Consider the following 26,626-nt stretch of genomic DNA (forward strand, 5'->3'; position numbering starts at 1 on the left):
TTTCTCTGTGGACTGAGGCTTTGATACTTTCACAGTAAATATAGTTATACAGTATAATTATATAATTATAATTAATATAGAAGCTAGACTTTAATAATAAAGTGAGAAAGTCAGTGTAAAGTGTTCCTGTTCTCATGGACATTAAGATTTAAAACACACAGGAGCAAACTGTGATAATCTGGTCTAATAACCTCTGACCCCTGCTCTTTACCCAGGTGGCAGTTTGCCAGCGACGGAGCTGACATCGGGTTCGGTGTGTACCGACGGACCAAAGAAGGCGGCGGTCAGGAAGTGGCCGACATGCTGCAGGTTCTGCCGAGCCAACGCTACAACGCTCACCTGGTCCCTGAGGACAGCTGCCTCACCTGCCCCGAGCCCGGAGTGTGTGAGTAACCAGACGCATGCATGTTGCATCACTTCCTGTTTCATGCTTCATACACAGACATAGACAGACCAGAAGGTGAAGACGCGTATTCATCCTGCAGGTTGTAACTTCCTGTTCTCTGTGTCGTCCATGTTGTGCAGACGTGCTGTGTTTCGACAACAGCTACAGCATCCTCCAGTCCAAGAGGGTGAGCTACAAGGTCGAGGTCCTCCCTCCTGCAGACGGACAGACGCAGAGTCAACACAGCCGAGGAGACGTGAGGCTGCAGTGATGGAGACCTCACATGGAAACACTGACCCCTGACCCCTGACCCCTGTTCCCTGTTATCACTGACAGTCATATCAACACATCGAGGCTGGAATAAAATGAGCAGTGGACTACTAACCCCTCATTTCTCCCTCCTTGTGCATTGTGTATGTATTAGTTTGTAATTATTGATAAGTGATTAAAAAGCAATGTCCCGCCCCCAGCATCACTGATGGACTCTCAGTGTGTTTCCATCCACTTAAGTAATCAGATTACTCAGAGAAACTAAGCTGCGTGGGTAATCGGTGTAGCGACCTGGTTACTGTAAAGAGCAGACACATTCCTCACAGAGCCAAGATGGCCGACATTTACAACCCGACTTATTTAGACTTGGCCCGGCATTTCAGCTCAGAAACACTTCAGCGTGACACACACACACACACACACACACACACACACACACACTTAGGCAACAAAAGGAGCAAAGTTACTTTCTGAGGTCATTGGAGTTGTGTATCTGACGGTCTGATCATTGTACAGTCTGATATATATATATATATATATATATATATGTGTGTGTGTTGACAATAAGAGGATGTTGATAATAATCTTCTACCTGCTTCTGTATCTAACCACTGACTTTACTAAATTATGTAAAATTAAATAATTATTTTTTAATTTATGGAAACTTTTCATTTAGTTTTTAGTTTTAATGTCACTTGTAATAAAAGCAGAAATTATGTAAACATATTCACTCAACAATTACTGTTGTTTTTATTGCATCACACTCACAACAATATCAACACATGATAAAAAACAATGTCTTACAAACTCTCTCTCAGATATTATAATGTGTACAAGCAGATCCACCTGTGATCTGTATTACATGATATTAAAGCCGCAAGCTATTTTCTTTGGTCCATATAATGTCATAAAATGTCAAATTAATACAAAAACAAATATTTAGATTGCTGACAAACAGTCCAACACCCAAATATATTAAACCAGAAGACTGAAAGAAAACAGAAAATAGGTGAATTAAATATTGAATCTATCATCTAAAATTTTGTTGATTCATTTTCAGTCAATCAATTAATGGAATAAATATATTTTCTGACATTATCAGATTATTAATTCTGAGTCAGCAGCTATTTATGTTTGTAGCTGCAGGTCTAATAGTACAATGAGATAAAATAAGGTCAGATTGAAAGAGAATGATAATAGACAATAGAACGACAGCAGATGATAAAATATGTAACTGAAAATAAAGACACTGATAAAAACAGAAAAATTAAAATTTGAAAATGTTCAAGTTTAAGCATCTCTGCATTTCTGAGAAAACTGCAGTCATTTTTTTTTTTAAATCAGATTTTCACATTTTAAATCAGAATCACTTCACCTGGTTTGACCAGTAGGTGGCACTGTAGGCCAGGACAGAGGGAAATACTATGGGCTGTATTACATAACTGTTAGCCACTGAATATTAGGACCTAATAATAAATAAATATGGTTAATTAAAATCCAGTTCACAGGACATATTATCAGAGAAAAATAAAATATTTTAATACAATGAGGTGATGGTCAGACTAAAAAAGATAAGAAATCTTTCCTATTTGACATTAATTAAAAGTAAATGCATTTTATACATATACAGGCAGTAAATTGTATTATTACTATTGTAATTATTATTATTATCATTATTATTAGTATTATTATTGCAGAGACAGACCAGATCCCAGCAGCTGCAGAGAGTCTGTCTGTGGAGAAATGTCTCTGCATCCAGGACCGGGCTCTGTGCCAGAGGGATGCTGCAGGATGTGGGCGGGGAGGGGAGGGGAGTGGGGGGGTACTGGTGGGGGGGGTGGGGGGGGTGAGGATGCCTTGTGCGTTTACATAACAGCAGCTGACTCCAGATACAATTGGACGAGAAACCGCTGGCCGCAGCAGCAGCAGCGGCAGCAGCAGTGGCGGCAGCGGCAGCGGCTGCGGCAGCGGCAGCGGCAGCATCCCTCCGCTGTGTGCCGCATTGCCCAGAGCAGAGAGAATAACAAGGCTACACGAGGGGGAGGGGGGGGGGGGGGATTGGGGGTGAGTGGAGGGTGGCGCAGAGTAAATGCATATATTGGGGCTGTTTGGGTGCACGTGCGAGTGTGGACTTCCTGCTGCAGTGCATCATCACAAATAAAGCATCTGAATAACGGACTGTGAGTTTGTGTGTTTGAGGGGGAGGGGGGGGGGTTGTTTGTTTATTAGCTGTACCTGTCCCTGTCCGGTAGGCGGTGATGAAGGGTGGGGGTGTGTGTGTGTGTGTGTGTGTCATGGGGGAGGGAGGCGGGGGGCGGAGCCGCTCGGACATGAGTAAATGACGTCAGCTCCTAGGTCGCCGAGCAGTGAAACAAACATGGCGACAGAATGGAGCGGGCAGCAGGGTTACATTCTCACTGTCGTTATCTGCTTGTGGAGCGCGGTCGGCGGCCGGACGGAGACGGCGGCGGCGGCAGCGGCGGCGGCGGCGGGGTCCGGCGGCAGGGGCAGCGGCGGGAGCCAGGTGCTCGGCATGCGGCTGGAGAGGAGCGACAAGCCCTCCAGCACCAATGACGACGGTGTCATCCAGGTGACCGAGGAGAGCTCCGTGCAGCTCCGGTTTTACGGGGTGCAGCTCCACTCGGGCGCCTGGACGCAGATCCGCTTCACGGAGCTCACGGACGGCGGCGGCGGGGACGAAGAGGACGGTGAGGAGGGGGAGGCGGTGGCGGTTGCAGTGGCGGCGGCGCGGGGCGGCAGCGGCATGATGGACGCGCCGGACAGGACTTGTGCTGATTTCACGAAGGACATCAACGTCGGGACCTTCATGAACGTCAGCAGCCGAGGCACGTCGGGGGTGCTCACCGTGCACATCAAGCCGCTGCGCAAGAGCGAGCCGCAGAAGGAGTATGCCCTGTGCACGCGGAGCGCGGACGGCGGCAGGTGGGTGCTGCTGGGGGACAGTGACGGCAGGGTGCTGGTGGTGGAGGAAAAGAAGTCCCTGCTGCCCATGTGGCTGCAGGTCATCCTCATCTGCTGCCTGCTCGTGCTCTCCGGGATGTTCAGCGGTCTGAACCTGGGGCTGATGGCGCTTGACCCCATGGAGCTGCGCATCGTCCAGAGCTGCGGCACCGACAAGGAGAAGAAGTACGCCCGGAAGATCGAACCCATCCGCAGCAAAGGGAACTACCTCCTCTGCTCGCTGCTCCTGGGCAACGTCCTGGTGAACACCACCCTCACCATCCTCCTGGACGACCTGATCGGATCAGGCTTGGGCGCCGTGGTCGCCTCCACCATTGGCATCGTCATCTTCGGTGAGATCGTTCCCCAGGCGCTGTGCTCCCGCCACGGGCTGGCCGTGGGCGCCAACACCATCCAGGTGACCAAGTTCTTCATGTTCCTCACCTTCCCGCTGTCGTTCCCCGTCAGCAAGCTGCTGGACGTGCTGCTGGGCCAGGAGATCGGCACCGTGTACAACCGGGAGAAGCTGGTGGAGATGCTGAAGGTGACGGAGCCCTACAACGACCTGGTCAAAGAGGAGCTCAACATGATCCAGGGCGCGCTGGAGCTCAGGACTAAAACCGTGGAGGACGTGATGACGCCCCTGGGGAACTGCTTCATGATCCAGGCGGACGCCGTGCTGGACTTCAACACCATGTCGGAGATCATGGAGAGCGGATACACTCGTATACCTGTGTACGACGACGAGAGGTCCAACATCATGGACATCCTGTACGTCAAGGACCTGGCCTTCGTCGACCCGGACGACTCCACCACCCTGAAGACCATCACCAAGTTCTACAACCACCCGGTCCACTTCGTCTTCCACGACACCAAGCTGGACGCCATGCTGGAGGAGTTCAAGAAAGGTGTGTGTGTGTGTGTGTGTGTGTGTGTTCTTCTTCATCACCAGCATCAGCATCATCATCGTTATCGTCGTTGTCGCATTTGAGCAGCTGGTTTCTCTGAGGATGCTGCAGTGCAATCAACTGCTGGTTGGTTTGTTGTAGAATGAAAGCCTGCAGCCATAACTGCATCCACACACACACACACACACACACACACACACACGCACACTTCTATCAAACCATCACAATTGAAAGCCTAACTCTAACCCCGACCCTCCAACCGAGTCCTGACCCTGAAATGGCGTTGGAGGGCGTTTCACAAAGTGAGGACCGGCCCAGAGCGTCCTCACTCTGATAGGAAAATACTTTTTCTGGTCCTCACTATGTGGCATTAACAAGTACACACACACACACCCCTCCCCCCTCCTGGCTGCAGGCTCTGTCTGTGTTGATCAGCACTATTGATGAGTGGAACATCCCAGCACAGACGTGAGCAGCAGATCAGAAGTGATGCAGAGCGCAGCAGACATCCTGTCGCAGCCCGTCTCATCCAGGTGCTCAGACCTGCTCACGCCGTGTCCTCAGAGAGGTTTCTAACCCCGACACACCTGATCTGAAGCGTGCGCAGCCTCGGAGCTGTCGTGATTAATGATAGTAGTGATGATAAACTTAATTTGTAGAGCACATTTTATACAAGAAATGCAGCTTTACAACAAAGTAATGACAAGTGCTTCACATGAAAAGACATAAAATGAAGATAAAACATTGATGTAAAATGAAAAACATTTAAAAACATGAATGTAAAATGAGATGGATTAATGATAAAATAATAAATGAAGTAATAAATAATTAAAATAGAATAAAAAAGATTACATAGAAAGCAAATTTCAGAGCTAGTTAAAGACTAAAGAGAAGAGCTTTCTTCTGCAGGTCGAGTGTCTGTAACTGACAAAAGCTGCATAATTCATCCTCAAAATTTAATATGAAGTGAAATATTTTTATTTCTCCTTCCAGTAAGTTTTTGCATTCAGTCAGCATCATTTATGAGGCGTTCAAAAACCCTGAGTTTTTCTGAACAGGATGATTTCTGCAAAGATGACACTTAGAGAGCTGCTACATAGTCGAGTGATTTTCTAAACCAAAAATATCACAAATGTTCATGTTTTCAGACGAGAGAGATTTCTGCTTTTCTTGTTCTTGCATGATAGGAAATAGAATATTCTTGTATCTTTCCAAACTGTGATGCACATTTTTCATTGTTTTCTGATGTTTTATCGTTTAAACTGTTAATCAGTTAATCAAAAATATAAGATAAATTGATAAAATAATCCTTAGTTGAAGCAACAAACACTGCTTGGTGTTTAACATGCAGAACCAGAGGCGTCCTCAAAAATAAAACCATTAAATTCAAGTGACACATAGAGAGTGAAAACAAGACTGACGACATGAAGGTGATTTTATTTTCACTTTTGTTTCAGAAACCAGAGACGAGTTGGTTCAAAAATTAATTGATTAATCACTTTTCCAGTAATTTCCCAAAGCCAAAGGTGATGCGTTCAAGTCGCTTGTTTTATTTTACCAACAGTTCACAATCCAAAAATGTTCAGTTTACGTTCAGATGTGACGAAGAAAAGCATCAAATCTTCTTTTCTGAAAATCTTTAACCAGCGTTTGTTCGATAAATGACGAAAACTATTAATCAATCCCGTTAAAATAGTTGCTACAACAGTGCAACAGTCAGAAAACCCACAAATATCCAGTTCACAGTGACAGAAAACCTAAAAAATAACTCTAATGATTATTTAAATCAACGTTGTGGTTTTAACAGTTCTCTACATGGTTGTTTTATCCATTAGCCTCATCAGTGTGATTATAATCCGACAGCATCGAGGATTTCACTGATGATCATCTTCAGTCAGAGCGGGAACCAATCAGTGAAATCAGCTGCTGTTTAATGTTTGATGGGATGAAAATCTGCACGTTCAGGTGCACAGGATTAGTGTGGGAAACCTCAGCGCTGATATCCACACCTTGAATACAAAGCAGGTTTCACAATATCATAATCAGCATAACAAACCTGCAGTGAGTTAAAGCTTAATCACACGCCAGGGGAGAATGAGACTCAGTACACAGACAGAAAAATACATTTACATTCTTTATTACATTTTAAAGCTGTGTATAAATATTTTTATATATATAATTTTGTGTTATAGATCTCAGTTTCTGTGGGACTGGATGATGCTTGAGTTTGATTCACTCTGACAGTTACAGTAAATAGATGTATGTTTTTATCAGCTGTTTGATATCAGTTCCTGTTTCACCTTTCAACAGAAGAAAAAAGCTGCTAAAGACTTGACTGTAATTTCATCTTCCACTGTGTGTAACCGTAACACACAGCTGTGCCTGTTTATAACACTCATATTACCATTAAAGCTCAAACAATGGAGGATTGTAGAGGCAGATACCGACACTGATATGTGGGAGTTTAAAATGATTGAAGTTGTTAATCTGCCTTTAATGAAGAGACACAATCACTCAAACTGGATAAAATCTAAACGGCCTAAATTAATAATGTTGCATCATTAGGTTCCACATCTCACAATATCATTATAAACTCGAATGTCTGTCGCTTGACGGACTGAGTCATTTCAAAATGAATTGGCGTGAACAGTTTCTGTTAGGAGGCGTTCACAGGCAGCAGCTTAACGTCTCTGTCACTAGATCAACGACTTCTCAGACCCGTTTAGAGACTTTGCTGCTTTCTGTAGAAAAGAGTCATCAGTGCTACTTCATGACTGTGGATTACTTAGTTAATCAATAATCACAAAAGTCTCTGATTAATTGTGTGTTGATCAACAGCTCTAATTAATTGCATCTTTGATAATATGTCAGAAAATTGTGAAAAATGCCTTCATAAGTTCCCAGACTCTGAGGGAATCTTTGCTTGAAAGATGATTAATTGATTATAAAAACAGCAGCTGATTAACTTCCTGTTGATCAGCTCTTTGGTTGTCTGTCACTCCGTCGGGAACTCGGTCAACTCGAAGGTTGAAGCCGTCGTCCCGGTTTCTAGTTCGTCAGGCTGAAAAGTAACTGATGTGAACCTGCTGCAGGGTCTCTGACCGTGACCTCTGACCCCCCCTCTGGAGCGTAGACAGGCGGGGCGGGGACTGAGCCGACCTCCCTGTGAGTCGTCCTCCGGGCTGATGTCAGCCTGTGAAGCAGCTCGTGTCACAGCTGAACACAGAACCAGGCCTGCTGGCTCCGATGTGTGCAGCTACAGCTCAGTGCTGAGGCCAGCGGCAGGTGACCTGATGAGATCAGACATCATCATCATCATCATCATCATCATCAGCTGCTCTGAGAGCAGAACACCTGATGTCAACACTGTTTCTGTGAAAGCACCTCGCTCCTGTAAAGACCATCCTCTTTGTGCTGATTCAGAAACTTTATTCAGTTGCTGATGGCGACAACTTCATGTCCTATTTTTATAATTCTTCTCATTTAAAGTAAAAATATATAGTGAATAGTGAGATTTTAAAGTTCCTCCAAATATGTTTTAAATTCTGTAGAAATCTTCCGCTGTGATTCATATTTAGTTTCACATGTATTTACACATAGAAACTGGGTCTGAAGCTCATCTCCTCTTACTTCCTGGTTGATAAATCTGGATCAGGCCTTGAGCCCCGCCCACCACCTGCTGGCTCCAGGTGGACAGGTGAAAGAGCAGAGAGCATCAAGATGGTGAGAGGAGGAAACATCAGAGAGACTCAGCCACATGTTTGAGCCTCAGTCAGACCCAGACTCAGAGGAGGAGTCTGAGACCAGAACCAGAGACTAGCAGACCGGTCAGAACCGTTAGCGTAGTTAGCATCTTCTCGGAATGGTTAGCATAATTAGCATATTTCAGAACTGTTGCCGTATGTAGCATTTACGAGGACGGTTAGTGTAGTTAGCATGTTTCTGTTGTTTGTTAGCTTGTAACTGGCAGTGGCTGACACAGTGTTAGCAGTAGTGCTAATGCTAACTCTCTCTTTTTACTGAGAAGGTTTCAGGTTTATTTAGCTCCGCCCCCCCGTCCCCACAAATTGACAGGATTGGTTCCTGAGGTTTGTGACGTATGAAACCCTGAGTCTGTTTTTATCAGACCGTCATGGGTTCAGTGCAGTTCAAGGTGGAAACACTCAGTCATGGTGTTGGTGATTATTTCATCATCGTGTGTGTATTATATAAAAACATCATACTGAGAGTAGACGTCTGACTCTTTCGGTTTCCTGCAGGTTTTCATCAGGTTAGATTTTTAAAATAAAGCGTTTTTCCTTCTTTTATTATTTTTATTTGTGTCGTCAAACACAAAATAACTGACACATGATTCGACAGCAGAGCGTCTGTCTCCGAGTCGCTGGGACACGTTTAGAGACTCGTCACACGACATACGACACACATGTAGACAGATGAAGGTGTGTGAAGCTCGGTGACCTGATAGTGTTTCTCACTGGCAGCCGCCGGTGTCCACGTCACGTCAGGTGTGTTGCCAAACGGTTTTATGTGTGTTTTAATGAGGCGAGCTCAGAGCGCCGAGCCAGGACTGGATTAATCTGTTGTTCCTCTTTTTCTCTCTGCCACATCCCTCTCGTCTCTCCTCCTCCTCCTCCTCCTCCTCCTCCTCCTGCCTCTCCCTCCGGTCTCTCCTCTTCATCTGGTTTTAGCATTTCCTCCTCCAACTGTCTTCCCTCCAAAGCTCTTAGTCCAGTTGGGGCTATATTAAGGCGTCAGTCTGTCCTCGCAGCAGGAAGAATAAATCCACTGACAGATCCAACGGCAGCCTGACTGACGCTGCGCTGCCTCCCAAACACAGAAACAAGGGAGGATGTTTTCATGTTGCGGGGGCTGAATCTGTTTGAAGGGCAGCTGCTGAAGTTTAGGAGGCAGCAGCTGCAGTGACCCCCCCCCCCCCCCCGCCCCCCCCCACCGCACCCACCCACCCAATCACCCACCCCCCCACTCGTGTTTGATGCTGCCCTACTTTCCTGGCAGTTGATTTCTTCACAGAGTGTGTGGAGGATAAAATCCTAAAATGTTGAATCCACACTTTTCAGCAGTGTTCTCACGGCTGGTGGTAACCTTCAGCTGATCTCTCTCTCTCTCTCTCTCTCTCTCTCTCTCTTGCTCTCTCTCTCTCTCTCTCTTGCTCTCCTCGCCAGGTAAATCCCACCTGGCCATCGTCCAGAAAGTGAACAACGAGGGGGAGGGAGATCCTTTCTACGAGGTGCTGGGATTGGTCACCTTGGAGGACGTCATCGAGGAGATCATCAAGTCAGAGATCCTGGATGAATCTGACCTTTACAGTGAGTCAGCGAACGTGACACAGATACAGATGTAAACACACACTCCATGGTAGAAGCAGTGATGGGGGGGGGGGGGGTCTTTAAAGTCTGACACTGTTATAAACCAGGGCTGCGACTAACAATTATTTTCATTATCGATTAATCGGTCGATTAGTTTTTCAGTTAATTGACTAATCGATTTGTCTGTATGACAAAAGAAATAGTGAAACAGTCAAAAAATAACATCTTCAAATGTTCCAGAAGTCCAAGAGACTCAGTTCACAGTAAAACAGAGAGAAGCAGCAAATCGTGACGACGCTGGAGAAACTGAGACGATGTCATTCTGTGAAGCTACAGACAGCGGCTAGTTAGCGTAGCTTAGCATAAACACTGGAAACAAGTGGAAACAGCTAGCCTGGCTTAATGCGATAAAGTAAAGTTTAAACAAGGAGAATTTGTGGTTTTAGAGGGGGTTATTGTTGACATCCTTTCTTTCTTTCTTTCTTTCTTTCTTTCTTTCTTTCTTTCTTTCTTTCTTTCTTTCTTTCTTTCTTTCTTTCTTTCTTCCTTCTGCAGCTGATAACAGGAACAGGAAGAAGGTGGATCCCAACAAAAGCAAACGGGACTTCTCTGCCTTCAAACACGACAGCGACAGTAAGGTGAAGATCTCTCCTCAGCTCATGTTGGCGGCTCATCGTTTCCTGGCCACAGGTGAGCTCTGAGGGGGCGGGGCTAATCTCACAGCTGCTCAGCAGACCAGCGATTAACCCCGGACACACGGTGACGCTGGAGTGAAGTTTCTGAAAGACCTAAATAATCTGTTGGTGTTTATCTTTGGGAAAATGTATCTTGATTTTAAATTCACAAAGAAATTCCTTTTTCTGTTTAATTGAAAAACAACAAAATAATAAAATACAAGAACAACAGAACAGAAATTAATTAATTAAAATAATAATAATGACAAAAATACATGAGAACGTCAGTAGATGTGATAGTTTGTGTTTGAAAGTGTCACTGATTGTGATCATTTGCAAATTAATAATATTTAGATGGCTTTCAGTTTCATCAACTTAATTTTTGTTTGTTTATTTTGTTTGTTTGTTTGTTTTCTTCCGACAACCCCCCCTTTGCCCCCCCCCTTTGCCCCCCCCCGCCCCCCCTGACAGAGGTGAGCCTGTTCAGCCCGTTCCAGATCACAGAGAAAGTCTTACTGAGGATCCTCAGACACCCAGACGTCATCCAGGAAGTCAAGTTCAACGAAAACGACAAACGCTCGTCGCTGCACTTCCTGTACCAGAGGGGTAAACCTGTGGACTACTTCGTCCTCATTCTGCAGGTACACACACACACACACACACACACACACACACACACACACACACACACACACACACTGTTAGACTACATCATGTTTGTTCATGACTGTAGTGTAGATGAAGATCGGAGCAGCTGGTTCCCGTCTTTAACGTGTCCGTCGCCGGGTCCTAATGGAGTCCGATTGGATAACGCAGGTTGACCTGTTTTAAACTGGTGACAAACAGGTTTATTCCAGGTCACTGCGTCAGTCTGGAGGCGGTATTAACTCACATGCAGGTGCTAAACGCGTCGACCTTTTTTAAGACTCGCCTGACTGAAGGTGATTAAAGAGTCACTGACGTCTTTGTTCTTTTACATTAATTTACCGTCACGTTCAGGGAATTCATTTTATTCTAAAATGTTTCTGTTTATATTTAAGCTCTCTGACCTTTGCTATTATTCTTCTTCTACGTTTATTGTTTTGGACCGAAACACCAAAGTAAATTCCTCGTATGTGAAAACCGACTTGGCAATAAACCTGATTCTGATTCTGATTACAAAGTGATTGATCATAAATAACTTGACATATCTATTAAGAATGATCTCCTGGTCACACCACCACTGAGTCAGTTCTCAGTAACACATTTAGAAAACATTCACTCAGACCCGAGGATGAACTGATTAGAATTTGGTGGTCAAAGGTCAAAGGTCAAGGCCACTGCGACCTCACCTTCGTCCCATTTATGTCAGGAACAGCTGGAGCGAATTTCAGCACATCTGGCACAAACGTCCACGTGGACTCAAGGATGAGTATTTGCGAGTCAAGGATCTGAATATATGTGTATCTCTAGTGTTAAGCACAGGAAGCAGGAAAGTTTCAAAATAAAACGTCCTTGAAAGATTATAGAGGAATAAATCAAATATGTCTCTGGTAATAAACATCAATCACAGAATAATAAAGACGACTGATCCAGGATTATAATTACAGTATAATGAGTCGTCTTTGTCTCCGTCTGGTGGATGCCCCCCCCCCCCCCGTGTCAGAGGGGCTCCTCCTCACGCTGCTCGACCTTCACTAATACATCCTCTTACATAAGAGGGGAGGGGATCGAAGGGTTAAGGAGGATGGAAGAGGGGAAAAGCAGATGATGAGGAGAGGCGGCGAATAATGAGACGGAAAGAGAGGAGAGGAGTTAGAGGACGAGAGTAAGAGATGGAGGGAAGAGAAGAAGAAGAGAAGAGGAGAGATGCTGTCAGTCAGTAAATCCCTCCTCTGCACCAGGAAGAGGAGGAGAACAAAGAGGCAGGGAGGGAGGACGCTCAACACACACACACACACACACACACACACACACACACACACACACACACACGTACGTACAGTACTTTACATGTACTTTTTAATATGTATCATGCAGGTAAACGAGGCACAGCAGTCAATAAAAAATCAATAAAAACCAGAATGAAATCAGTCACATGGAAGAAAATAAAGATTCGATCAAATGAAATAAAATATGAATAAACCATAAATACAGTGATTAGTTACAGAGCTGCAATATGTCGTAAACTGCCTCAAATGAAATAAAGGAATAAAGAGAATAAAGAGTTTTAACGTTGACATGAAGTAAATACACAATAATGTTGATAAACAGTTTATTAATGTTTATTGTCAGAAGATAAACAAACGGTCAAACTGCCGCTCTAATGAATTAAAGAGCTGGAAAGATTCAAGTGTTCAGTGCTGGAGGAGGATTTCCCACAACCTGGCAACCCAAAATGAGCTTTTATCAGTGACTTATAACTGACCTCTAAAGAATGAGTAATTGATGTATTAGTCATTAATAAATCCATTAATTACAGTTTATAACACACCTCTTCAAACCTGCCGATTCTGTAACACTCCAGTGCCACAGTTTCATCATATTTATTTTTATGTTGTTATATTTATTCTCCTTTATTCTGTATCTTATGTCTTGTATTTGCATATTATTTTTTTACTGTGGCGTCCTTGAGGGTCTTGAAAGGCGCCAATAAATTAAATGTATTATTATTTTTTATTATAAACTCTTTGCAGACGGATGATTTTCAGAAAACAGTGACTATGTGCATTTAGCTGCATGTACACACTCTCAGTGAGCAGTTTATTAGGTACAGCTGGTTAAAACTAACACCTGTAATAAATCCTCATGTCGAGGTGTCGTACTTTGTGTTCCTGTTATTTAACCTTGATTCTGATAAACTACGGTGGCCCACAAGGGTCAACACAAATACAAAAGCCACAATTTGTGTTGTGTTGTGCCTCCTACATTGTGTTGACCCGTCTGGGCCACCGTAGTTCACAAACAGGACGTCCAGGGTTGGATGGAAACTGTAGATAAGTGGGTGTTATATTTATTTGTTTACTGTGATCTCTCAGTGAGGTGTGTGTGTGTGTGTGTGTGTGTGTGTGTGTGTGTGTGTGTGTGTGTGTGTGTGTGTGTGAGAGAGTGAGAGAACACATAGGTTTTGTTGTCGACACCTGAGGTGTGGATAAAGTGACCGCAGACACTCAGGATGCAACCTGAGCACAGCTGCTCCTCTTCCACTGTGTGTGTGTGTGTGTGTGTGTGTGTGTGTGTGTGTGTGTGTGTGTGTGTGTGTGTGTGTGTGTGTGTGTGTGTGGTAAAGAGACACTGGACCCTGGACTGGTGCCCCTGTGGCAGAATGTAATATTTATGGGATGTCAAAGTGTTTGTGTTACTGCCACAGGAGAGGACGCACACAAACACACAGATGTAATTTGCACTGTCGGATAATAATGAGCTTATTAAACAATAAACAAAATGTCCTCTCTCTCTCTCTTTCTGTGAATGTGTGTGTGTGTGTGTGTGTGTGTGTGTTGTGTGTGTGTGTGTGTGTGCGTGTGTGTTTCAGGGGCGAGTGGAGGTGGAAGCTGGAAATGAAAACATGAAGTTTGAAACCGGCCCGTTCTCGTATTATGGAGTCATGGCTTTAAGTACACCGTCACTGGGTAAGACCGTACACACACACGCACACACACACACATACACACACACACACATACATACACACACATACACACACACACACACACACACACACACACACACACACACACACACACATATAAACACGATATAACTCTTTCAAAAATACAAAAAAATCTAGTTTGCAGATGAGACTGTATTTTATTTTGAAAGGACTGACATGCAGTTTGATAAGAATAGACAGGAACAACTTCACCGCTCTCTGTCTGATGCATGATGGGTAAAGATGGCCGTGTTGGTGGTTTGTTTTCCTTCCTTGTTTCTGGGATGGATGGAGGACGGAGGCAAACGTCTGGGACAGTTACTGTAGTTAAAGTGATAATTGACATATTGGCACAGTGGTCAAAGGTCAAAGGTCAAGGTCAGTGCGCCAGGATAACCCTTCCCCTCAGTTTCCAGTCAGGATGCTAAGCTATGCTAACCACAGACGTGAGAGTGACATCTCATCTAACTCTGTTAACAAAACAGCAGATTGTTAAATGTTTCTTTGAGCTTCGGGACGTGAAGGCCATTTCACACTCAGTGACTTTTAGTGTCATTTCAAAAAATGTTTAATCATCTGTCTTTTAGAGCCGGCTGAGTTTAGAAAAAACCTGCAGAATCTGCAATAACAAAAGCTTTGAAGTAATTTTTTGGACATTTTCATGCCTTAATTTGACAGGACAGTGAAGTCAGACAGGAAACGTGGGGACAGAGAGGCCGGACTCTGTAATCAGGTCTGACCAAGTGTTATTTTTCTTGACCACTTTTCTTTATTTGAATATCGGTACGCATGATGTACAAACAATTATCAACAACAGATACATGATACAGCAAATACATCAACTGCAAGTTAAAACAAACCATATTCACAACGGACAATTACACAAGACAGACAACACAAACAAAGGTTGTGGTTACAGTCACATTTCCAGCTGTTTTGACAGGAGATAGATCCATTTACAGTTCGTTAACTAAGTCTGTAACAAACGGCTGCCGTACTTTAAAGAATCTGTCATGAGATCCATGAACCAAGTGTCATTTTATTAGGGAAACGCTTCGCTTCTTTTTCCTCGGAGCAGGAATCAACATCTTTCTTTCCCCCTAAAAATCCACAAATATTTAATGTCACACACTTCAGCTCATGTTTTATCTTCACGTCACTGATGATGAATTTAAAGTGTGATCTGTACGTGGATGCGTTCAGTCGGCAGGGAAACGGATGACGAGCCCGTGATGACAAACATGAACACAGACAACAAACACACATTTACATAAGAGGCTGTTTTCCATGTCTCTGATTATACAGAGACACACACACACACACACACACACACACACACAGACAGCAGGTTTTTACCTACAGGAGGAGGTGATGTCAGTGTGTGTGTGTGTGTGTGTGTCAGTGTGTGTGTGTGTGTGTCAGTGTGTGTGTGTGTGTGTGTGTGTGTGTGTGAGAGGTCGTGTGTGTCTTGTACATAAAAGAAGGTGGCAGGTGTTGGATGATGTAATCCTCTCAGACGGCCACAGTGTCACAGCATCATGTTGTTTGGTTGTTTGGTGAAGTTACTGACTCAGTGATGAAGTCGTGGCTCTGGCGCCTCCTGGTGGTTCAGCCTCGTTACTGCTGATGAAATGTCTCTCTTCTTCTTTTCTTCTTCTTCTCTGTCGACCTGTTTCTGTTCTTCTCTCTGTGCTTCATGTTATTATGAACATTGTGCAGCTCAGTGTCTGTGCATGTGCAGCTTCAGATGTTTACGTCAAACACGTCACCATGTCTCATCCTAAAGTCCCAGCCTGCGGTTTCAGAATAGAATAGAATAGAAAAGCCTTTATTGTCATTGCTTTTAGAATACAGTGAAATGAGGAGTGCTATTCCTGATTGGTGCATGTTAGTTAAAAAAGAAAAACAGCCGAGTATAAAAACGGATAAAAGAGCAATAAATATAAAATACCAGTCCTCGGATTTTAACTTGACCTCCTCTGTTAGAAAAACCGGTAACGCTTTATGTCACGGGTCCCAAATTATCCATCTTATTTCCAGGAAACTTCCCTTATAATTTCCTAAAATGTATCTGTTATTTTAGCTGTTAATTCCCAGAAAGGCCTGAGCATCGTGGTTTTAATTATAAGGTAAATAATAATAAAATGTAACTAGGACATTATGATGTGTTATAGGATTAGGAATCAGCTGCTGAGTAAAAATATAAACCTTCCACCTGAAGCGCTGCGTTCGACCTCCAGCAGGAAATGTGATCTACACAAATAAACCAGCTCCTCTCTCTCTCTCTCTCCTCCTCTCTCTGCCCCTCCCTCCCCCCTCCTCTCTCTCAGCCGTCACCCCTCCTCTCTCCCCGTCAGTGGCGTCCCCCCCTCCACGACGCCTCTCTCTTAAGAGGTTTTCTCTGTTCTCTCGTTTCCCAGGTAAACACTCACATGGGCCAGAGGAGGGAGGGAGGAGGGAGGGGGGGGGGAGTAGGGGAGTGGGGGGGGGAGTAGGGGAGTGTGGGGGGGGGCGGGTCCTCTTTTAATCTGATTTTACCATTTACATTTTGTTTCATCATCTTCAGAGCCCTGATCCAGCAAGTACAAGAATACAGACAGATGTAGCTTGAATTTTTCATAGTGAATTTGGCTTTTAACATTTTTCTGCTTCTCTGAGCCAGGCGCCCTTTGCGTGACCTTTGACCTCACTCAGAATGAAGATTAAAAACAAAGACCTATCTGATAGTTTCATGGTTTGTAGAGCTGGGAGTTTTTACTTTGAAAAATCTGATATTTTGGTGTTTTGTTATTTAAAATGGAGAATCTAAGTCATTTTCTTGTTTCTGTTTTAGTGTTGATGAAGAGTAATTGTTTCAAGTATCCGCTAATCTGTCAATACTTTTTCTTTTTGTTCTCATCACATGGTTCAATAGTGAACATCTAATTTTCCCACAATCCATCTTCAAGTGCAGTTTAAAAACGAGAGACGTTGAAGTTACAAACATTTAACCCTCAACACTGAGGAGCAGGAAGCTGCAGAATTACTGCCTGATAAATGACCTGAAATATTAATAGTTAGATATTAAAATTAATACTAATTTGGAAAATAAAATTGTCAGTGGATGGAAGTAAAGCTGAAATCTCTGACGAAGACTTTCAGAATCATCACATTTCTGTTCCGTCAGATAAACTGATTAATCAACACTATAATTGATTAGTCTGTAATTAATATGATAATTAGTTGCAGCTGAAGTCTTTGCACGTACTCGGTTCAGCTGCACAGGTGAGGATGGAGGCAGGTGTTTCCTCCCAGTCTTGCATCATTTCACGGTGAGGAGAGTGGGAGGACCTTGCTGGACGGGGTTCTGATGCTCCTAATTTGTTAACCCTGTCACCACCCCCACCCCCCCCTGTAACCACTGATCTACGGTCAGATATTAATCACAACTCCTGTGACGTATCGACAGGAGGAGACGGATCATCTGACTGTAGACCTTCGGTTAAAGGAATAGTTCGTCATTTAGAGACTTAAGCTCATTTTCTTTCTTTCTTTCCGAGAGCTGGACGAGAAGAACGAAACCTTTCATGTCTGTGCGCTAAATATGAAGCTACAGTTAGCTTAGCTTAGCATCTAACCTCTAATAAACACAACGTACCTTGTTTGTTTATTCAAACAGAAACAAAAAAGATAAAGTCAACAAATTAGTGAGCTATAAAGGTGCTGCTGGGTTGATTTTGTTTTTTCTTTTCCTCTATTTTCAGCCTTCATGCTAAGCTAAGCTAAGCTAATTAGCTGCTGGGTGTAGCTCCAAAGTTGCCGCACAGACATGAAGGAAGTATCGATCGTCTCATCTCACTCTCAGCTAATAAGCACAACTCCCAGAGTGTCAAACTATTCCTTTTTGGCACAAATGTTCTTCCGTACCTCCCACCTCCTTTTAAACTGTCGTTCTCTGATCATCACCGGCGTCTCCGTCCTCTAACACAACCCTCCAAGACAGAGCAAAGGGATGCTTCCCCCCCCCCCTTACGTCACCACCTCCATGACATCACTAAAACCAGCCAATGAGAGAGGTTCCTCCTCTGAGCTCAGACTGTCCCGCCGTGGCCGTAAAATGCTCAAACGATGCACTTTGCCTCGTCACATGGCATGTTTGTGGCATTAACTCTCATCTCATCGATGTTAATGTGTGTGTTTGTGTGTGTGTGTGTGTGTGTGTGTTGCAGTGTGTTCATCGTGCCTTCAGCTCTTCACCATCGTCATCATCAGTGGGCTGATTTCATTTTCTCCCTGTTTTCTGACTCAGTCATTGTTCTCTGTTGTTGCTTGGTGTGTTTTCCTGCTTTAAGTGTGTGTGTGTGTGTGTGTGTGTGTGTGTGTGTGTGTGTGTGTGATCTCCATTTCTTCTTCTTTTGTTGCGACCTCACCCTCACTCTCTTCTCTGTCAATCCCAGAGTTCCGTTCTCCGTCACACGGGGGCAACCTCAACCGCTCGGCGTCTCTGAGCTGCACTGAGCGCGCTCCAGAGAGCGGCTCCGTCGGCGGCAGCATCACTCAGATCCCAGGAACGCCCTTCCAGTACATACCAGACTTCTGTGTACGAGCTCTCACAGACCTGCAGTTTGTCAAGGTAACTCTCCTTTAACTGATCCCAGGTCAGTTTATAAGACTGGATTTAAATTAAAAACGTTCAGCTATATTCCAGTAATTTGTTGCCTCATCTCGCGTGAGTAGTTTGATGGAGACTGACAGTCGTTTTCCTTTTGAAGTTGCGACTCATAGTCGTCATAGTGATGTGCTGTTGTCAACGTTATTTTAGAGACGTCAGGAAAAAGGTAGATTTCTGAACTCGCAGGTAATAAAGGGATAAAGAACTTTCAACTATTTGATTATATTATTATTAAATATATTAAAATATAATAAAATCCTAATTATGTCTTTCCCGATACTAACATTGTTGTGTCGCCCCCCCTCAGGTCACTCGTGCTCAGTACCAGAACGGTCTCCTGGCGTCCCGGCTGGACAGTTCGCCGCAGTCTCCAGAGGGCAGCCACGCTCGTCTGGACACGTCTGTCTCTTTGCCGCCTGTGACGCCACCGGGGACGCGCATTCCACTGCCGCTGGCCACGCCTCCCGTTAAGCGCCCGCCGTCTAGCGTTCAGCCGACGCCGCTGGGCAGCCGCACCACCCTGCCCCACACCACCTCCTCCTCCTCCTCCAGCCGCAGGCCGAGCCAGTCTCTGCCGCAGGCCACCCCGCCTCCGAGCAACCACACCTCCCTCTCCCAAACCCCCCCGTCCTCCATGAGTACGGCACCGTGCACCCTCAACCCTCACCCGACACTGTCCTCCAAGTCCCAGCCGTCCCCGCCCTCTGCCGGCCCCGAGAACGGGCCGGGAGAGACCACCACTCTGCTCAGTGAGCAGCAGAACTGCGTGGGCCCCCGCAGGCCCAGCCACACCCAGGCCCACCCCCACCCACACCCCCACCCCCACCCCCACCCACACCCCCACCCACACGTTCACACCATCAGTCACGCACACACTGAAAGCACCATCTAACTAAAGTAAAGTAAAGTAAAGTAAAGTAAAGTAAAGTAAAGTAAACTACCTTTGCACTCACTCGACACACACTGGCACTACTTCTTCTTCCTGTTTGCTCGTCTCCTGAACTTTTCTCTAGACGTCTGAGGGAAACTGGGATCAGCACATGATGTGTGTTTTGTAAACAGATCCTCGTCCACCCCCTCCTGCATGGACCCCCCCCCCCCCCCCCCCCCCCCCCCCCCAACACTGAAAAAGATCTAGAGCAGAAACAAAGAGGAACAGGGAACACTAGCAAGTATGGTTAGACATGTAGACAGGGTGTGTGTGTGTGTGTGTGTGTGTGTGTGTGTGTGTGTGTTTTGTCTGTTTTTAAAGGATCAGTTCACACAAATTACAAAAAGACTCATTTTCTAACTTAGTTTTAGTTTCGTTCGACCAAGTTTTGAGATTTTCTGCCTCCAGAGAGGTGAAATTTAATTTGTCACATTTCAATTTTAAAAACTAAAAGCTATAAATCTGTTGACAGAGAATCTGAGGATTACGCAGAATGACTGGGACAGTGTTTTTAGAAAAGTGAAACTAAAATTGAAATGCATTTTTGCAAAGACACCAGCATGAATATCTCTGTGGCGAATTTCTGAAGGACAAATGCGAAATATTTTCTGTTTCCAGCTTCTGAAATGTGACAGTTTGATACTTTTCTTCGTCGTATTGTTTGATAAACCGAACATCTGTTTGGTTGTTGGACAGTTGGTCCGACAGAACGTGACACTTGAAGACGTCACCTTGAGCTGTGGCGAGTTAAAAGAGTTGAAAACAGATATTTTTCACTATTTTCTGATATTTTATGGAGAAAATAATCGTTTGTTTCTTTTTTTTTTTGTAGATTTTGTGAACTGACCCTTTAAGTCATCTCCGGTAAGACATGAACAGGAAACGTACATTCCCACCTGGCGCGTCCAGATCAGTGCTTTATTCCTCAACCCTGTTACACAGGTTACAGTTCAGAGAAGTTTCTTTTATGTAGCCTCTCGATTTCATTTTAATTTTTCCAAAGAGCGAAAACTATGAAGCTAAAAAAGAAAAAGCTATAAAGTTTTCAGAGTCAAGGTTTTATTTTCGTGATGTTTGGTAGGTCTGGTTATTGATCGTCTGTTTGACTGAGTGGTGAGGAAGTGAGTTTATCTCCTGGTCAGTTCAACAACCAGCTGACGGACCAGAGTCACTGAGCCGAACAACTTCCTCAGTCTGAAGGGAAAGTTAAACAGTCATGTTGCACGTTTTCGCCCATTTAATACGAACCGTGGATTCTTTAAATATTCCTGACTGTTTTTACAAACAAATGTTGTAGTTTTTCTAGATTTCCCTTCATTTCTATTTGGCTTGAAAATCAATTGTCAGACCATTGATCCATCATAGTGAACATCAGGTTGATGTGTATTTAAACTGCACAATTTCAATGGCACAAAAAGAAGTGAAAGCAGATTTGATATGAGCTGTGATGAAGCATGTTTCCATTTTCATAAATCTGAATTTAATTTAAATTATTTAAAATAATTAATTTAAACTTTTAAAACATCTCTCAATCTCTCTTTGATTTAAACGTAAAAAGTAAAATTAAGAACTGGAGCGCCCCCTGCTGCAGGATTCGATCACATTTTAGGTTTTATTTGTCTTTAAATGAAAACAAACAAATGAATTGTGAGGTGTAATCTGAATGGAAGAATAATAAGTAAAAGTAATAATATAAATATGATTTTCAGATAGATTTGCATTTGAAAATTTAATTAATTCATAATTTCAGGACAGAAAACTATATCAAATGTATACTTTGAGTTTACCAACACACATAATTAAACTCTAAAAGTCTATAATTATTCCAGTGGCACACTTGAGAATCCATATATTTTCTGCTGATTCTTCCTGATACACTGTGGGAATAAATGGAAATCAACAACTGCCTGGAAAGTTTGGGAAAAATAAACTTCTAAAATTCTGCAGCATGTAATGTAAACAGTCAGCAGAAACATTAATTACACATGATTTTTAATTAATGGGCTAAAACGTGCAAAAACACTGGTATGGTCTTTTAAAGGTGGACGTCCTTCTGGCCTACCTCCTGTCCAGGGCAATACGCTTTAAATTATTTTATTTCAAAGAGGGATATTAAATTAAAATATTTATTTTGCATAATATTAATTTATATGTATTTGTTGTTTTATATTTTAGAGATAATATTTCTGTTTTGCTTTCTTTGGTTGTTGAAAACACTGCAGATTGAGCTGAAGGACCAGCTGCAAACATCAGATGACACTAACTGCACAGACACTATTTATTATGAATATTCTTCACTGTGAACGGAGCTCGGCCCGACGCCGGCTCCCGCTCAAAGCTTCACAATGAACAGACCGAACTGGATCTGAAGACGTTCCCGACGTAGTAGCTGATGTCAGAAACTCTTGGTTGGAAATGACACTGGACTTTTTTTTTAAAATTTATTTGTTTCCACTGAGTTACTGTTTGTCTGAGCTACACGTGACATGAAGACCAAATAACCCAGAGCGACAAGATGCTCACAGTTTCAGTAGCAGTTGGCTGGATTTCAGGTTCAGCAACATCTGCTGTGCAGGTTTACTGAGGGGATTTCTGCACAAGACGACGTTATTAAAGAGTCTGATGACAAACTGTAAGAAAACCCTGACCAGGCTCTGGACGGATTTGATTCTAATGAGGGCTGTAGCAACTTCAAGTTTTATATAATGGAGCAGTTGTTTGACATTTTTGGAAATACACATTTTATTCTCTTTCTTGTTGAGAGTCAGATGAGAAGATTGACACCATTCACATGCACTGAAGCTGTAGGCAGCAGGCTATTAGCTTAGCTTAGCACAAAGACTGGAAACAGTAAGAAACGGTTAGCCTGGTTCTATCCAAAGGTAAAGAAAAGATCACTGTTTAACATGTTGTATCTTGTTTGTTTAATCATTTGGTTCATAAACCAAAATCACCTTTTATGGAGAGTTATGTGATAAAACCACAACTTGTTTTTTTCATATACGGAGTAAACAAACAGGATATGATGTGTGTTTAGCTTCTGGGCTTTATGCTAAGCTAGGCTAATCACCCTCTGACTCTAGCTTCATATTTACTGCACTGACATGAGTCTACTCACCTGACTCAGAGGCAAGAAAGTGAGAAAGTGTATTTCCTGAAGTGTTGAACTTTTCCTTTCAGTAAATTCCTCTGAAAATCAAACAAATGCTCATAAATCAACAAAACTGACTGAGCTCGATTTCCTCAGGGATCCAGCTCCAGGAATATTATTCTGGTTCAGAAAGACTAGCTAAAACTAAAAAACATGTATTTTTAACTGCCCTGATGTTGGTAATATCCCCAACAAATACTGAAGAGCTAATGTCAGCGCTCTCAGCCGAGCTACAGCCCTGATTCTGTTACAAACCGAGTCCAAACTGTTCTACTGTTGTGTGTTTTTATGTCCTAATGTCATTTTGCGTATAATGTGACTGACTATGACTTTACAAACAAAACGACTTGTCACAGTTACGTTTTCTTAACCCGGGACTCACGTAAACTCAAGGCTACAGAAAGCCTGATGTGCTGTCTTAAAGGAACAGTTAGACATTTTGGGAAATATGCTTTCTTACTGATGAGTTTGATGAGAAGATTGATACCACTCTTGTATCCAGGAGACAGTTAGCTTAGCTTAGTTTAGCATGGCTTAGCATAAAGGCTACTAGCGCAGCAGATAACTGCACACTTCAGGAGAAATTTTTCAAATGTGGATACAAGAACTTAACTTTGCACAACACGTTAGCCACAAAAATTCAAAAATTCAAGATGGACACCATTTCCAAGATGGTTTTGGAATAAATTCACCCACAATTTTCCCATATGAATGATCCAGGTATCAAATCATAAATTTAACAACATTGAATGTGAAATTTAGCAAACTGTAAAAAAAAAAAAAAAAAAAATGAAACCTGTGAAATTTCTTAATAGTTTACCAACATTTTACAAATTAAAAGTCCTGCTCAATTACAACAATCACACCAAAAACCATAAAAATAATTTAAAATAATATTCCATTGACATTAAGAATTGTTAATTTGACATCCTCACAGGATTCAACTGCAAAATCATTGTAAATGTCCAATGGGTAAAACTGTGGTAAAATATGTGTATTCTATGCTGGAAATGGCGGCCATCTTGGAAAATGGCAGGGATTTTTCAGATGAATGGCCTCAGAGAGATTAACACACCAATTTTGATCCTTGTGTCCACCTTTTTAAAGATTATTACAGTTATCTGCTGCATTAGCTCAGTACTAAATACATTATATCTCTATATCTGATGAAAAAATGACAATGATGTGAAGAAACACCATCAGTGCAGGAAACAGCAGCAGTGATTTCCTAAAGATTAATTACATAACTTGTCATTTTTACTCTGTTATTGTTTGAATTAAAGACACTTGATATAATGTGTTAATTAATCTAGAAGCCACTTGGTGGACGGACAGATGTGAGAGTGATATCTTCTCATCTGACCCTACGAGAAAGCAAGTTTCCAAACTGTCAAGACGATTCAAATTTCAACCTGTGTCTCCCACGTGTATTTATTAACCTGTGAGCTGACGGCGAGCCGGGGGTTAAGGATTGACACTCGAACATCAGGTTAACATCTTCAGAAAACCTACAGCACAATGACTTGTTGAGATTTAATGGACAAGAAAACATTCCACGGCATGTCTTCACACTGATGTTAACCAGGTCTGACTGTGTTGTTTTTAACATTTTCCACAACATTTCCACATACTGTGTGTGTGTGTGTGTGTGTGTGTGTGTGTGTGTGTGTCTCCATATGACATTCCAAACCAGGGATTAATTCACATACATGACGCCTGACACCATGTGAAGAACGTTTTAACGTGTGTGTGGATGACACTGCAGGTGGAGGACGTTTGGTCGTGTTCCTGTGGACTGAAGACGCAGAGATAAAGAGATTAACGTGACGGCGCCTCACGCCTCGCTCTCCGCGGGCGACGGCCTGAGCCGAGACGTTAAAGCTGCTAGCATGTAATCTACCTTTTTTCTTTTCTTTTTTCTTTAATTCTCCTTCCTATGTATGCAGTGACCCCTGAAACCATTTTAAGCGACTGTAAAGATAAATTATTTTGTTGATGATATAGTGGAAGATATTTATTTGAAAAGATACAAGTGAAAACTTGTTGTATAAGCTAGCACTGATTTGAAAACACTTTAAACTTCATTGTGAGTTATGTAGCATAAAGTCTGAAAACGTGAATATTCCAAAGCATTTCTTCTTCTTGTGGGAGGATTTCTGTGAGTGACGTGATCGAGGCTGGATTACCGACCGGGGAAAATCTGGCTCCTGCCGTGCAATCCCAGCAGCCCCGGGTTCACTGTGTGTCAGCTGCTTTATCCAAATATCAGCTGTGTCCCAATTCAGGGGTCGCAGACGTGACCAGTCTGTCCCATTTCGAAGGCTCCTTCTAATGCGCCCTGCGTCCAATGGGCGGATCCTTCATGGCCAAACCTATCCCATGATTCATTGCGCGTGAACTGAGCTGAAACCCAACATTTACATTCAAAAGTGTCTCTGTCAGTGTTGTTTGCTTTACAAACACAACTTTACATTTTCTTAACCCAGAACTAATGTAAACTCTGGGTCTACCTTAAAGGAACAGTTAGACATTTTCAGGAAATATGCTTTCTTGTATCCAGGAGGCAGTTAGCGTAGCTTAGCTTAGCTTCACTTAGCTTAGCTTAGCATAAAGGCATTTCATTAGGGGAAACAGCCAGCTGTCAAAAGGTGAAAAACACCACAGAAGCTCACTAGTAAATACATTATATTTCTAATGTAAAACTGAAAAGTTGTGATTATTCAATTCAATTCAAGAAACTTTATTTGCCCTCAGGGGCAATGACAGCAAACAACACCGAAAATACAAGCAGTGGGTTTCAGCTCAGTCCAACAGCTAATGGTGCAACTGTCAAAACAAGGGCCTAAAGTTTTTGTGAAAAGAAAAGTTATGTCCTGTAAAGGTTGCTAGGCGACAGTCTACGAAGGCGTGTCCATTCGTAGACCGCGAATGTCCTCCGAAGGATGTGGCCCCTGAACTGGGACACAGCTGTAGATTGTGTAAATGCACCACTGAAGCCACTAGAGAGGAATAAAAAGTTTATTTTCTTAATGTAAGATCTTGTCATGAGGATAATCCTCATTTAATCATTTATTATTTAAGTTTCATGCAAACATTGACCACAGAGCAAACCTGGGGCCAGCATGTAGTGCACAGGGGTGGGGAGTTAATGGGGGGGGGGGCAGCAGCTCCTTTTCACCCCGGGGGTCCCAGAATAGGTAAATCCAGCCATGGAGAAGATCGTCACTCTGTGAAAACCACAGATTTTATTCAGCAGGAGGGAAAAACCTGCTCGTTTAAATGCAAATACACAGTGGACATTTAGCCTTACCCTGTATCTGAGGAGAACTTAGACCTGCCTGCTGGTTCATATAGGTCTCATGTAGCAATTGGTTTCCAGCGAAGCCACTGGTTGGCTGTGTGACTACCAGTTTGTGTACTGGGAAATGTGAAAACAATTGTTCTACTTAGTAATGTTGTATTTATTGTAAGCATTGTATTTATTGTTTGTTTTGTTTTTTGCACCTGAAGGTGTGGTTCTGTGAAACGGGCTTCCGGCTGTGAGACGCAGCTTTTTAGTGGGTTCATGTTGCCCAGAAAACACTGTGTTCAGTTCTCTGATTGCTGTTTGTGTTAAATTCCTGTAAATACTCTGTACATGAAAACACGGGGCATTCGTGTGACGCTGAGAGATGTTGAAAGAAGCTCTATTTATAAGGAGAGATGGTGTTATTTTACCTTTTGATTTCCATTGTTTT

General features: G+C 43.1%; 2 protein-coding genes across 4 annotated transcripts in view; both read left to right on the top strand.

Moving 5' to 3' along the window:
• Positions 1-1,381, top strand: part of sec14l7 (SEC14-like lipid binding 7) — a 13,959-nt gene extending 12,578 nt beyond the window's left edge. For both annotated transcript variants that reach the window (XM_056403394.1, XM_056403393.1), the window contains 2 exons: positions 216-385; positions 526-1,381. In XM_056403394.1, the coding sequence (XP_056259369.1) occupies positions 216-385; positions 526-656 (301 nt within the window). In that variant the 3' untranslated portion in view covers positions 657-1,381. The remainder of the gene's footprint in view (positions 1-215; positions 386-525) is intronic.
• Positions 1,382-2,993: 1,612 nt separating this feature from the next.
• On the top strand, positions 2,994-19,919 carry LOC130186338 (metal transporter CNNM4). Of its 2 annotated transcripts, XM_056403391.1 has the most exons (8): positions 2,994-4,524; positions 9,708-9,851; positions 10,407-10,541; positions 10,997-11,166; positions 14,040-14,136; positions 16,487-16,576; positions 18,593-18,768; positions 19,115-19,919. In XM_056403391.1, the coding sequence occupies exons 1-8, from the start codon at positions 2,994-2,996 to the stop codon at positions 19,697-19,699; spliced, it is 2,928 nt and encodes a 975-aa protein (XP_056259366.1). In that variant the 3' UTR covers positions 19,700-19,919. The 2 variants fall into 2 exon arrangements, with proteins under 2 accessions (XP_056259366.1, XP_056259367.1); XM_056403392.1 differs by lacking the exon at positions 16,487-16,576 and having other exon boundaries at positions 3,033-4,524.
• The last annotated feature ends 6,707 nt before the right edge of the window (positions 19,920-26,626 follow it).

Source organism: Seriola aureovittata, chromosome 18 (assembly GCF_021018895.1).
Source record: "Seriola aureovittata isolate HTS-2021-v1 ecotype China chromosome 18, ASM2101889v1, whole genome shotgun sequence".
Lineage (NCBI taxonomy): Eukaryota > Metazoa > Chordata > Actinopteri > Carangiformes > Carangidae > Seriola > Seriola aureovittata.

Excerpts from the sequence above, each read along its gene's own strand:
- LOC130186338 (XM_056403391.1), top strand. The coding sequence starts at position 2,994 with ATGACGTCAGCTCCTAGGTCGCCGAGCAGTGAAACAAACATGGCGACA. Across the intron at positions 11,167-14,039 it reads ACTTCGTCCTCATTCTGCAG|GGGCGAGTGGAGGTGGAAGC; the intron begins GTACACACACAC and ends TGTGTGTTTCAG. Across the intron at positions 14,137-16,486 it reads TTTAAGTACACCGTCACTGG|CCGTCACCCCTCCTCTCTCC; the intron begins GTAAGACCGTAC and ends CCTCTCTCTCAG.